Source organism: Eimeria tenella, genomic scaffold (genome assembly GCF_000499545.2).
Source record: "Eimeria tenella Houghton genomic scaffold, Eth_scaff43, whole genome shotgun sequence".
Lineage (NCBI taxonomy): Eukaryota > Apicomplexa > Conoidasida > Eucoccidiorida > Eimeriidae > Eimeria > Eimeria tenella.
The window spans coordinates 200,229-213,929 of record NW_013543362.1 but is presented as its reverse complement, the minus strand read 5'-3'; the positions used below and the strand labels follow the sequence as shown (position 1 = coordinate 213,929).

The following is a 13,701-nucleotide window of genomic DNA, read 5'->3' as shown; positions in this document are numbered from 1 at the left end:
GCGTTGGTTATACCTGATTTTTCCGCATGGTTGCAGCCACTACTTTCTTGGTTGCATTGGTTGGTTGCATGCTAATCATTAGTGTTAATCATTAGTTCTGCTTGAACGCATTGTCATGGTGAGTGTGCCTTGTGTTTGTTTTTGCATGGTGCGTGATAAGGAGTTATGCGTAAACCAGCAAGTTCACTGAAGATAACTTGTCCCTTAAGTGTCCCTCAAGAAGTTCAGGCTATCCCGACAAGGCCCTGCGTGGCTACCTTATCCGCCCTGCAGGGCTCATCAGCCGGAAGAATACCGAAGCATAACGACACAATACTGTGGGGGTCTTCTGTCAGCTAGCTCACCCTTGCTCGGTCTGCATTGGGTGCATTCAGGGGGAAAATCTACGAAACGTTTATTAAACATTAACTGTGCTATAAGAGGACATGTGCCTCACCGTTGCTGACGCATCTGTTGCTGCTGCTACAATTTTCGGTTCCCGCTGTGCCGGGAATTCTACTGTTTCTGTAGCTTGTTGCTTCTGTTCGCCTCTACTGACCGCTAATGCTCTTTAGAGTTTCTGTAAACTGTAGTTACTTGCTAATTACGTAAAATTTTGCCGTGAGCCGGTAATGCTTGCTTTTTTTTGCTGCAGCTGCCCGGCCTCAGTTGCTGCTCGCCCTTGCAACTGTGGCAGCACTGTGAATATTAGCGCGTTGACTTCTGTCTAGCGGCTATATGAACCAATTCTCTGAGAAAAAGGCAATAAAAGCTCTAGAAAGTGAAGTATTGGTCGCATAATATTGCATAGCGGCTAAGCATCCTCACCTTAGGGCTGGCCCGATTACTTGTGGACCGCTGCCGACAGACCGCTGGCCCTTTGGTCTCCTTACAGGTTCGGTGGCAATTCATAAGCTCCAAATCTTCTAGCTTTGTCCTTCTTAATAGTTTTTAAAGCTAAAAACATCACGCTTGTACTGGAAGAAAGCTTCTTCGTCTGTGTTTGGCCCTCGTCAGGCAGCAGTCGATGGTAACAGAACCCGTCGAACTGTCGTACTAAGAAGCCCGGGAGTCTGTTCTAGTTCTTCCAGTCTATATTCTTACTCCGTTTGCTCAAACACATCTTGTTTAGGGACACTGCTTTGATGTGGAAGAGCTTGAACGGAAAAGGCAGCTGCAGCAGCTGAAGAGGACATGACTGTGGCGCGCATTCGCTCATTGTTCGAAGGCCACACTGGCGAGCACGTACGGCAAAGGAAACTCTCTATTCCAGCATACCCATACTGTTAACACAGTTTATTCTGGTATTAGTGGGGGTATTGCAGCCGTGAAAAGCTGCAAGACGAGATGGGTTCTTGTAGGGTCCACTGGGCGCCCCAGCAGCTGCTGCTTTTGCTTGTCCTGCTGGGCGCGGCCGCGTTGACGGATGCAATCAACGCAAATAAAGCCCAGAAGCAAGTTCTTTTGGCAGCTGATGAAGGACTGGCTACACAACACGAAGGCAGCAGCGGCCTGACTGAAGTGCCACTCCACTTGCTGCAACAGCAGATTCGAGCCGCAGGGGCAGCTATCGCAACTTCAAGACCAGTTGGCGCCGAGCTCTCGCGTATTGCTGACAATGAAGAAACTTCCTTTTTATACCACGGTAAAGCAGACCCTCGCTTGCTGCCTGCCCTACGGCAGTGCCGACATACAATGCCTCAACGTGCAGCTAGCAAGGCACTTGTGCGTATACGCATTTCTACCCATCAGATTGTTCTTGAGGCCTTCTGTCCGTCGTTACGTTTGTTCAGGCCAGTGGGCGCTACCCATAGAGTCCAAACAGACCCGCGGCATGTTCAATTGGTACACTAACCCTTACACTTACGTAATTGTTGGAGGGATGGTAGGAGCCTTCGTAGGCCTAGGTGTCTGGTGCATTGTCGCTTCTTACGCGTACAAAACCTGATGCAGCAACAATATCGCGGCATCTGCTGGTTCCGGAGCTCCGGCAAAAAACTTTTTGAGCAGGAGGCAAGAACAGCATCCACCAGTAATTTCGCCGGAGCAGCACTGCAGTTTTGTAGCAGCAGCTGAGCAGCGCCTGCAGAATATCATTCAGGTGCTTGTACAGCAAGTGTTGCTTGTGCGGCGACGCAGACACAACTGCGCTATACACGGCTGTCCTCCGTAGCGCCAACAGCCTCTCGTTTTTGGCTTTCAGCAGATACCCTGCGGCGAAAATCAGCTGTTATCTCTTTTGACTTTAAATGGCGTAGCTGGATTGCGTCTAACTGTATTACCATTCACGTGTGTGTAGCTTTTGTGGTCAGAGCTCGTTTTGACCGCCAAGAGCAACTTTCTCTGCCTGTGACAGTGTCCTACTGGCAGCAGGAGGCGCGCTTGCTACAGGAGCAGAGTATCAGTGTTTGCCTTTTGCACATGCGGCTGTATCAAATATCAGGCAGCTGCAAAACCAACAGAAGCGGCAGCTGTCCAAGTTTCTGCTACGCCGGGAAAGAGGCACAGTAAGGCCTAAGAAGCTCCATAGATGCATTCTCAAGGTGTGCAGCAAGTGCGTCCCGTGCTTCCAGTGAAGCACCGAAGGCCTTTATCTCTAGAAAGCGTGCCTTGATCAACTCTTACCGATAGAAAGGAGATAGTATGTGGAGCTACACCACCAAACTCTCCACTGCTAGAGATCCTTTGGAACGTCGAGAAAAGTAGCCGCACCAATAACTTTGTCAGTTCGGTACTGTTCTGCGGGAAATCGCATCCACAGTCGTTACGACCTACCAGCGATCGGGAAAAGTGCAAAACAGCACTGATATATTTGTCATTAGCTATTCATGGGATACCAACTCTGAACCACTCGTTCAGATCACCTTGATAGCTTGTTCCTTGTTCGCATCTCATTCAACGACACAAGCAATAGGTGAACTAAACGCGCACAGCAACATTCAACCACACAAGAAACAAGTGAACTACACGCGCACAGCAAGACTTCAAGCGCCTTTGCTGGAGTTCCTTAGTTCATGATGTACATGTTTTGCCGGGAAAGTGATTACATGGCAGATCTTTTACTGCCCATGCGTTCGATTAATTCTTCGATGCAGCGGACTCGAAACAGTGCCTTCAAGCCAAGCAGATTCCCCTTCCTCTAGGGCATAAGAGTTCTGGAACTGGCGTGCCGAACTGAGGCCGCCACGGCTGCGGTTCTTATACGACTGAGCCCTGAGAGCTTCATATGCCGGTTTCACAACGTGAAATGGGCACGTAATCAAATAAGTGTACACAAGGGAGCTTTTCGATTGATAGGGACCCGCTAGTAGTACATAGCTTCCCGATGCGACTCATGTGACGCGTGCCTGGTGTGTAGAAGAAACAGCAAACAGTCTGGCGTGACTGCCTTCCGTTCTGCTTCTGGTTGTATACAGTGAGATTCTGCTGTTCGCCGCACTCCTCTTCATGCTTCTGCTTCCTCCCTGCACGTATCACTTGTGTCGCTGTAAAATAAACTTCCACACCTACAAACGCATTCGCCGTGCTGCTGTTGCAGATGCTGCTGGCGATGGACACAAAGAACGAGGCAACGCAACCAAGCAACATCACCAAGCAGAAATAGAGAGCAACACCACCAAGCAACAGCAACACGCAGCAGCTCCGAGCAGCACAACCTAAGAGCAGCAGCAAGCAGCACCACCAAATAACAGCACCCTCCAGCAAAATCAGGAAAGCAGCAGCAAAAAGCAGCAGCACCAAGTAACTGTAGCAAATATTTTTGGTGAGTGTAGCAAATATTTTTAGTGAGTCTATATTTCATGCTGTTGCTACTGACGCGGGCGTCTTGATGCAGCTTTCCACATTCCTCCTCATGCTGCTGCTGCAGTCCAAGCCTCAGCGTCATGGCATTCAGAAGCCTGCAGCACTCCCTATCCCTCCCCATGCTGCTGCTGCAGTCCATATCCCAGCTTCATAGCATTCAGATGTCCACAAGTTCCTACCAAGTTGCTTTTGCCGCCTCTGCTGCTGTTGTGCCTGGTTGATGAACTGCAGCGGCCTAAGCCCACTGTGAGCCATATGGATGTCTATTATGCCAAGTTCCCGAATTTCCCAGTGGTTCTTCGTCACGCCAGGAATAATGCAGGACTTTCTCGAATCGACTGTCTTGTCTATAACATACACACCAGGATGGGATAGGGTTCTTCGTGTACAAGCGGTTTGAAGATGTGCTTGTCCCAGCGATGACTGCGTTCTACAACGCCTGTTCCCGGCATCGTAGAGTGCCAGCGAAGTGGAAGCAAAGTGTGACGGTGTTGCTTTCGAATGGAGGAGACCCAAATAGCATTAAGAATTGGCGACCCATCAGCCTACAGGACTGCATATACAAACTTTACGCAGCGCTGTGGGCTACTAGGACCACTGGGCAATACAGTCGGGCATCGCCTCCAAGTCGCAGAAGGGTTTCATGCCAATAAACGGATGCCATGAGCATCTCTTCCTTGCCCAAAGTATTCTAAACTCCACTCGCAGAAGCAAGAAGTCATCTATCCCTCACAAGCTCATACACACTGTCCTGCAGGCTCAACGGCTTCCGAAGCATGTTCGGGAGATCATCGTGGATCTCCATCGAGGAGCGAGCTTCTTGATCTTCTTCGAATCACGGTGTAACAGCCGCAAGCAGCACGAAGTAGCAGCAGCTGCCAGCACCAGAAAGCAGAAGCAGCAGCGGCAAAAAATAAGATGCAGCAGCAAGCAATAGCAGTAACATACAGCATAAGGCCACTACAGCAATACACAGCAGCTTGCAGCAGCAGCAAGCAGCAGCAGCAAATAGCGGCACTGACCACTAGCGAGCAGCAGGCAGCAGCGGCAGCAAATAGCGTGCAACAGCACGTATCAGCAGCAAGCGGCAGAAGCAAGCAGCAGCAGTAAGCGACAGCACCAAGAAGCAGCAATACGGGACCGCAACAAACAACAGCAGCCGGAAGTAGCATGAAGCAACAGCAGCGAGCAGCAGCAGCCAGCAGCCCTACAACCCTGCAGAAGCAAGAGGCAGCAAACAGCAGCAGCATCAAGTAGCAGCAAGTAAAAGCAGCACCACGTGGGAACAGCGCGCAGCAGCCGCAGCGGCACGCAACAGTAAGCAGCAGAAACCGCAGCAAGTAGCAACAGCAGCAAACAGCAGCAAGCAGCATCAAGCAGCAATAGCAAGCAGAAATACCGGCAGAACCATCCAGCACCAGCAAGAAACAACAGCGGGCAGAAGCGGCAAAAAGCAGCAGCACGCAGCACGAAGCAGAAGCAAGAAGCAGCACCGAGCAGCAGCAGCAGGACGCGGCTACATCACGGAGCAAGAACGAGCAGCGAAAGCAAGAAGCAATAACAAACAGCAGCAGCAAGTAGCAGCGACAGGCTGCAGAAATGAGACGCTCCTGGATGTTTGGTGGCCTCTGCACTTTCGAGCCTCCAGAGGCAGTTCCTCCCTTTCTAGGTGTTACTCTCAGATGTTACTTCGTCGCCTCAGCAAGTGCTGGAAGGCTGGTTGAAAAATCCCATGCAACGAAAACAATTTGAGCCAGCTGCTGCTGCAGTATTTGCTTTGGATGCTGCAAGTGAAAGTGCTGCAGTTGCTAAAATTTGTGCTGCGGCTGCTGATGCTTCAGCCAGTGCTGCTTCTCCAACACTTTTCCTTTGCTAGCTGTGCTCTTCCAGTAGGAGCAGCATCAGTAGCCGCTGAAGAAGAGGGTGCGGCTCATGATGCTTTCCTGTGTCCTAGTCTGTTAAGTTTAGGATGAGTTACACCTAGTGGAAAGCCTCGAAAAGGCTCCCATCAGACTTGCTCTGGTGACCCAGTACCCTACGCCCGAAATTGTAAGGCACTTTCTTTGAATCTAGCGCCTCTTCGTAGCTTGCCTTTTGATTTCCATCAACTGCTGTGAAGTCAGACGGATTTAGACGAAATTGGGAACAACAAGAACTAAAACTTCCTATCAACTGCTGTGAAGTCAGACGGATTTAGACGAAATTGGGAACAGCAAGGACTAAACTTAAGACTGATGGCTGCTTTTCAACTCAACATCAGCCCGGAAGTAAAAATATAGGACGCATTTTCTCTATAAAATGAGCACCACAATTGCACTATTTGCTGCTCAGTTACAACTAGAAATTGGAACGAACTGGAAGCGACTTTGTTTGAAGCCCCAAATGTGAACCGATATTACTTTCTACTCAGTTAAAAGGTGCAGATTCTAACTTTTCAATGCTTCTTCATATATGTGTATATATATATGTGTACATCCTTGTAGATCTGTTGAGGGCAGCAGCGGTTATACAATCCTGGCTTCCTATATCAGATTTGTGCCAAACCAGCGTTGCTTTTTCGACAGAATATTGCGTAGAATGTGGAGAGCAGTCCCTTATGCAGTGCCGAATTGGGGCCTTTTAAGGGTGTTTTTGGAGCACTCCACAAGCCCTTTCGCACTACAGCCCAAAAGCCCGCCGGCCACTGCTGTGGGCCACACGTTTTTTGCGTTAAAAGTTCATGAGCCGCGCATCTTGCTTCTGCGCATTACTTCGCAAGGCCAATACTCGTGTGTAAGCCGCTAAAGGCCCGATAAATAACTAGCAGCAGCAACACAGCATTGGCTTTCTAGGCACAAGTTTATGTTGTCTGTATAAGCATGCAGTGAAATTGCCTTCTGGCAGCAGCAAGCCCCCTATTGTAGCAGATGATTTTGTAGTTTGCTGTCAACATATGCACCTGGTGCAGCAAACGCAAAATCAAGAGGTTCTGCATCAGCTCAAGTGTAAGCCGTCACTGGGAACTACTTGCGGCAGCAAAAACAGTACAGCCAGCAGAACAATCTGCAGCACTTCGAGGTACTGCTGCAGCATCAGCGAAAGTCCAAATCAAAGAGCAGTGCAGAGGCAGCCGATCTGTCACAGGAACTGTGGCTCGTAAATTTTATGGGCTTTGTCTTGAATGCGTGACCTATTATATACCAATTGCATCGGAAACTTTCCCCCAATGCATGACCAACTGTAATTCAAATCGCAAAAAGGAGTGGGTCTACTGCTCCTGCCGCTGCTCTTGGTGGTGCTCAGGCCGCTTATGCACCTTTGCTCCACAAACACTGCAGCCTGATGCAGCATGTGTAATTCCACTGCTGCGGCTGTTGTTTCTGCTGCACCTGGTGCTTTTGTCTATCCGCGTCTGCTGTAGCACTGCCGAAGTTCTGCTGTACCCCTGCAACAGCTGCCAATGCATTCACCCCTATGCTTTTTGATGCACCTGTTGGTGGTTCCATTGTCGCTGCTTACGTCAGTTCAGTTGTTGGGAATTTCACTTCATCTGCTGCTGTCAAAGGGCCAAAAATGGAAAGCACTGCCTTGCGTTTAGCTGAAAATTTCTTCAAAAAGTCTGATTCCATGGGTGCTGCTGCTAATAGCATATCCTAGTCGCTCCACGTGTCGTAACCCTTTACACATACTGAGTTGAGTTCGTTATGGGCTCTAGAACCACAAACCATGTTTAGCAGTGAACCCTTCCATGAGCAACCCAATAACGCCTAGAAGAAAAACTGTGATTGCTGTGCAGGGCTACTCACGTCCCTTTCAACTACCCACAAGCAAGCCTTGTCTGCCTCCGCCTTGGCATCCGCCAGCGACAAAGGACTCCTCTTTCTAGCCAAAGCGAAGTAGATCTACATATTCCCGAGGTAAATTGTATGACAATTGTATGACCAACCACTTAACTATAACGTTGCCGCTGCAGCTCATCCTAGTGTTGCTGCAGCAGCAGCTGCTGCGTTCTGTTTCTGATCGTGCGTGGATCTGAAATGCCCATCAGCAAACCAAATGCAGCCGGTGTACGCCGGCTCTGGTCTCGATATTCACCCTTGTACGCCTACCCCATACCATACCTACCAAGAAAAATGCAGTAGCAGCAACAACACAAGCGGCTGCTGCTGTTGCTATTATAGTGCCGCTGCTGCAGGCGCAGCGACTCGGTAACGCTATTGAAGCTTCCACAAAAGCTTGATTCGTGAGAGCAACATGAGCTGCTGTTGCATCCCTACCATTTCCTGCTACTGCTGCTGCTGCAGAATACTGCTGTTCATGTGCAAAGCAGATGACAATGCTGCTGCTGCACACTGCTGCTGTTCCTCTGCAAAGGAGATGACCCTACTCCTGATTTGGCTGCTGGCTCTGCGCTGCTCCGTACGTTATATGGCACGCAGCTTTCGCTTTTCGAAGCCGCCTCCACTACTGCTGCTCTCGCTGCTCAAATAAGTGAGCACCCGGGTAGCCTTACCAGCCAATCCTCCGCAAGAGCAGCAACATGCGCCATAGAAAGGCTGAGCTACGATGCTTGCAGCGTGCACATTTCCAACTGCAGCACTGACGGCATGGTGGTAATTTCTGTGCAAAATGCGGTCTGGCTGTCGTCCGCTGGGGGGAAGTGCAGCAAGTTGAACGAAACCTGCTGCTGCTGCTGCTGTTTCTGTGGTTGCAGCAGCAGCCCCTGCAATGGTGCTTGATCTTCTACAGCCAAGCCCCAGTGCAAAGGCCGAAAGCAGCAACCGCGGCGCGATTTTAGCAGCTAGTAAACTGCTGCTGCCGCCAGTTGCCGCTGTTGCGAGAGCGGCTGCTGCTACTTTTGCCGCAACTCGCGGCAGCCACCTGCGGGTGTACTGGAAGACAAGGCAGCGCCTGATGCGGCTCCATATGCGAGCGATGCCATCAGTATAGCCTTTAGGACTGCTACTGATATTGATTCTGCTGCTGCTCCACGTACAGTGCAGAAGTGTACGATCCCGAGCCACGGGCAGTTGTTGAGGGTCAGCAAGTAGCCATGACCAGTTGGCAACGAGCCCCAGATTGCCTGGCTCCCTAGTTCGTCGTGTTCAGTGATCTCTTGTCTTTTGAAGCTTCAGCTCAATGATGCTTCGAACGCCTCCTGCAGCTACCCTGCTGAGAAAGCTGGTGGTAGAAGCTGTTGCTGCTGGTGCTCCCACTCCATTCCGCACTGTTTCAGGCTCCTCTGCAGCTACTACTTCCGCTTCTGTTGCAGCAGAAAACGTGGCGTGGTACTGAAGCCGGCCACCAGCCAACTAGCTTCGGAAGGATCCGTTTTTGTTGCTGCTGTGGACTCGTTGTGAGTGCCCGGCGCTGTGTTGCCTGCAACTGCTTCAGCTGCTGCTATTGCTGCTCTGCGTTTTGGCTACAAAACATGTGGCCCCCTGTGAGTGAGACAGCCCTTCTTGCTGATGAACCAATTGTTCGTCGGGAGCAAAGCAGCCGACTCGCCTGCTGTTGCTGCTCCTCCTGCTGTTGTTTGTGTTGATGCTGCTGCTGTTTTAAGCTGGAGCGTTCTCCCAATTTTGAACGTTCTCCTTCCGAAACGGCAGAATGGCACGTCCTCTGTCTTGAGAGAAACTGCTTTGCAGCAAAGGCAGCTGCTGCTGGTGTTCGGCCATTGATGTCTCCCTTGCCACATGGGCTGGCAGCTGGAATGTGGAGGGCCTTTATGCCCCGAGCTGCTGCTGCTGCTGCTGCACCTGGAGCTTCACCGACAGTCCCCAAACGCCTTGTCTGTTGTGAAAATGCCACAGCAGCGACAGCAGGAGCGCCTGCTGCTGCCGCTGGAGCTGTTGCCTTGCCCGTGAAAAATGTGTTGGCTGAGGCTATTGGCAGCCGCTGCTGCTGCTGCATGCGTCTGCACGCCAGCAGCAGTCTCCGGTGAATCTTAGCCTCTGAAGCCAGAAATGCCCGCGCTGCACTGATCCTCTCTCTTGCTGCTGGTGTTGTTGCTGCTGTTCCTGTATCTGTGCTGCGGCTCCGTAAGAAATCTGCGTTAGGTGCTGTTACTGTCGCAACGGGAGCTGAAGAAGCCTCAGCATCAGAGTCACCATAGAAAGACTGTGGTAAGCGAGCCGCTGAGTTGTCTGCAGCTACAGCTGCACCATCTGCTTCCGTTTCTGACGCGTCCGAGTCCACTGCCTCTAAAGTTGCTGCCACTTCTGCTTTGTGAGATGCTGGCAACGACGATTCAGGTATATCTTCGTCCCCATGCTCCTTCTGCGGTATATTTTCCTCTACAGTATCATCGTCCGTGCTGCTGCTGTCTACCTCAAGCAATCTCGAGCGAACAAGCTTCAAGGATCGGCGGCGCAACGGCTGCTGCTGTTGCATGTGCTCCAAGTGTTGAGGCCGGTGGCGCAGTGAGAATGCAGCTGACTGCATAGTAAGCGGGCTCGTCAGGCGACCTTTAACTGAAAAGCATCGTTTAGTGCTGCTGCTGCTCCTATCTGTGCTGCTCTGCGCACCAGAGGCTTTCGCAGAATACCTCACCGCATCGCAACTTACTGATGCTGCCTTAACACATTGCTGCTGTCGCTGATCGTGCTTGAGCTGCCCCTCATGCTGCTGCTGAAATTGCCATCTGCCAACGCAGCTGGTCCTTTCACGAAGCAGCCGGGACACTTGGGGTTGGAGGTGACCCACAAGGGAGTCAGCAGCAGCTGCTGCAACCGCAGTGGCTGCTGCATTCGCTGCTGCTGCTCTCCTTGCTTGGGCCTCAAGGTGTTTCTTGTGGTGAAGCTGTTGCTGCCTTCTCAGGCGAGCAGCACACCGAACCTTACGGAGAAATAGCTGCAGCGGCTGAAGTACCTCCTCCCTCATTGCTGCATTAGTAAATGACAACAATCATAGCAAATGACGCTTAACAACAGAGCTAGTTTAGTTCACAATGCTGCAGTCAAACTACTAGAGAAGTGAATATTCCCACAGCCGAAATAGATCCAGCCATAGCAGAAGCAACAGCAGCAGTCAAGACACACCAGCAGGCTCTAAGCCAATTGAATGATTCGCATGAGGCGGAAGATGAGACACTCGCAGCGCAGCAGAGTGAAGCGCACTCGAAAGCAAACGGCGAGAGTGTGACACTGGAATTATCTCGTCCTGAGAAAGCATCAGCAGAACCAACAGAAACTGTTCCAAAAGTAGAAACCTAACGAAGATGCGAGCTCAGACTCGACCCTGTGACACCAAAGTGGAAGCACACTCCGAAACAAGAGCAGAAACATCAAGTCAAGTAACAGCATTAGCGGCACCCGCAGATTCAGTAACAAAAGCGCTGACTTCCTGTCCGTGAATGATGCAGAGGGGAAGCCCCTGACATTGCTTCAGGGCCGCCTCTGTGTCCCAGTGATGAGTCACCACCAGACGTGCCAACGATTCAGGCAAGTCCGCCATATCAGCTGCAAGGGCCTGCAGTGACACAGTGTACAAGAATAAGAAGTCGCATGAAAGCAAATGCCTCTTGACAGAGCGGCAAACTTTTCCAATTTTTATGTGTCTCGACATTATATAAAACGCCGAAGAACCGTCAAACGCGTCTTCGAATGGGTAGATTGTCTACGGCTACCTGGAATAGAACCTGGTATGAGCGATCGGCCGCTAGCTGCCTGTAATCGTCTGTGACAGAGGTTCTTACTGCCATGGATGCAAAAGGAGATATGAGCACAAGGCCGCCCAGCTGCAAGTTGCACTTGGCTAAGCGAGAGGCGAGAAAAGCAGCAGGGCCTGTCCCTATAGACCTACAGAAAAACCCAAAGCCCTACACCTCCAGGGTCAATGCAAAGAGCCATAAACCTAAAGCACTGAAACCGATTCAGCGATCTAAGCCAATCGCTTGCGGCCCCTTTGCTGTCCGGTAAAATGTCGCTCTTTAGCGTGAAATTGAGCCGATAACTCCCAGTAAAGGGCTTGGGTGTTTAGTTTAGTGCTGTAGGGTAGAAGGTTGGTTCTTTAGGGTTGATGGTCCACACCGGCCACAAAGGATGATCTTTTCCGGGGGAAACTGCAGCTGCTCTACGAGAAACTCCAGAGCGACCTTGGCACAGCGGTCGATCCCGGAAGAAGAAGACGCAATACCCGAGAGGAGGCCATAGCCCGGGTATTCAAAGACCAGAATAGGGATGCCCAACTAAAGAACGTACACAAGGACAAGACGTGTGTTTCTTAGCGAAAACAAAAATACAGGGGGCAGCAGGCACCGAGACAGAGAGAGCCAAATATGCAATCAGTCCAGATGAATGGCCTTCCAACAACATTGGTAAAAACAGTGTCACAACAGGCTTCCGAAGTAGCAGCAGCACTACTGCCGAGGGCAACAGCGGCACGGGCAGTAGTGACACTTGCAGTACTAGCGGCAACAGCTGCAAATGAGCACCTCGTCTGCGACAACTTGCAGCCACCCTCTGACCATGTTGGCATCGCACGCGTTTCCATGGAAGTAAAGAATGCAATAGTCACTGCCTACACCGCCTCCCGTGGCTTCCGTGTCCCAGTAGCTGCCACTCTTTCCTGCTGTCAATACTGCGTCACTTGCTGCTGCTGCGCTCGCTTCCCCTGCTTCTGAACTTGTTGAGAGAAGGAATGATTCCCTCTGAGAAGCAGGAGTATCCGCTGCTGAACTGATCGTAAGAGCAGCAGCAGCGACTACCGATGCTGCTGCTTCTGCTTCTCCACCTTCTGCTTCTGCTGTCGTACTTGCTGGTTCTTCAGCTTGTGAAGTCAAGGCCCTGCGCGTCTGTCTGCGGCGCAGGACCCGCTGCTGCCTTTGCTCTCGCTGCAACTGCTGCAGCACTAGCATGTGCTGCTGCAGCTCCTTTCTCCTTTGTTCCAGTTGCTGGAACAGCTGCTGCTGCCGCTCGGTTTCTCCATCACTCAGCTCCGTCCTTGCCACTGCGGCTGGAGATGCGCATATCCCTTCTATATTGCTCCGACGGCGTTGCTGCTGCTGGGGAGGGAGGCCGCCTGCTGCAGCAGCAGCAGCGACTGCTGCTTCGGCAGCAGCAGCAGCTAGTCGAGCTGTCCTTAGGGCTGCAGCAAGCTTAAGGTGAGATTGTGGAGAAGGAACCACAAGGAACGCTGGCACTGCCGCAGGAGATCCCGAGGTGATAGCAAACCGGGAACGGAGCAGCAACAAGCCATCGCTGCTGCAGCTGTATGAAGATGGGGGGGCTGGAAATACCAAGGACGAATCTATTAGGGGATGCTTCCCGGTACTCAACGCGGACCCCATTTGCGCTTGCTGCTCTTGATCCTGCTGTTCGTGCTGCTGTTGCCAAACCCGGCGCTCACTATGAAGTTGTTCACGACCCTGCGCACGCTACTGCTGCTCCTTCTGTGCATTGCGCGGTCCTTCGCCCCCGCGTTTGTATTACATAAACTGTTTTAATACTGGGCAGAGTCCTCTGGCGTCTCGAAGTTTCCGAAAGTGAAGTTTCTTCTGCAATAGCTTCCACTATGTCGGCGTTAGTTGCCGTGCCTACTACTGAAGTTTTGTAGCTGATGCCTCTGCTAGGTGTGGTCAGATCCTACAGCGAAAGCACTTGGAAATGGTAGGAAAAAAAGGCTTATGTACCTGGCCTTGTTCCCAAGCCATTGCCCCTGCTGCAGCTGTTACCGCTGCAGCGGGACCGATGTCACGTCTGGATTCACAGAGCAAATAAATAGGCATAAAATTTAATAAAAGCCATCAAGTGGTGCCGCAAAAATGGCGAAGGTAAGGCCAACCATTGACTTGCTGCTGCTGCTGCTGCTCTTGCTGCTACTACACGAGCAGCAGAGGCCGTTCAGCAGCAGCTGCTGCTGCGAATCTACAAAAACTACATGAATGTAACACAATTCATAGAAATAAACTGCAAGGAGGCGGCCACCGTTACCGGAGCT

General features: G+C 51.3%; 2 protein-coding genes across 2 annotated transcripts; one reads left to right on the top strand and one right to left on the bottom strand.

The window, feature by feature from the left end:
• Positions 1-1,326: 1,326 nt before the first annotated feature.
• ETH_00010610 (uncharacterized protein) lies at positions 1,327-1,927 on the top strand (the record flags this gene model as incomplete). Its single annotated transcript, XM_013376995.1, has 2 exons — positions 1,327-1,624; positions 1,773-1,927. The coding sequence occupies 2 exons, from the start codon at positions 1,327-1,329 to the stop codon at positions 1,925-1,927; spliced, it is 453 nt and encodes a 150-aa protein (XP_013232449.1).
• Positions 1,928-9,162: 7,235 nt separating this feature from the next.
• On the bottom strand, positions 9,163-13,051 carry ETH_00010605 (uncharacterized protein; the record flags this gene model as incomplete). Its single annotated transcript, XM_013376994.1, has 6 exons — positions 9,163-10,646; positions 10,803-10,923; positions 11,104-11,232; positions 11,459-11,561; positions 11,793-11,950; positions 12,197-13,051. The coding sequence occupies 6 exons, from the start codon at positions 13,049-13,051 to the stop codon at positions 9,163-9,165; spliced, it is 2,850 nt and encodes a 949-aa protein (XP_013232448.1).
• Positions 13,052-13,701: the final 650 nt, after the last annotated feature.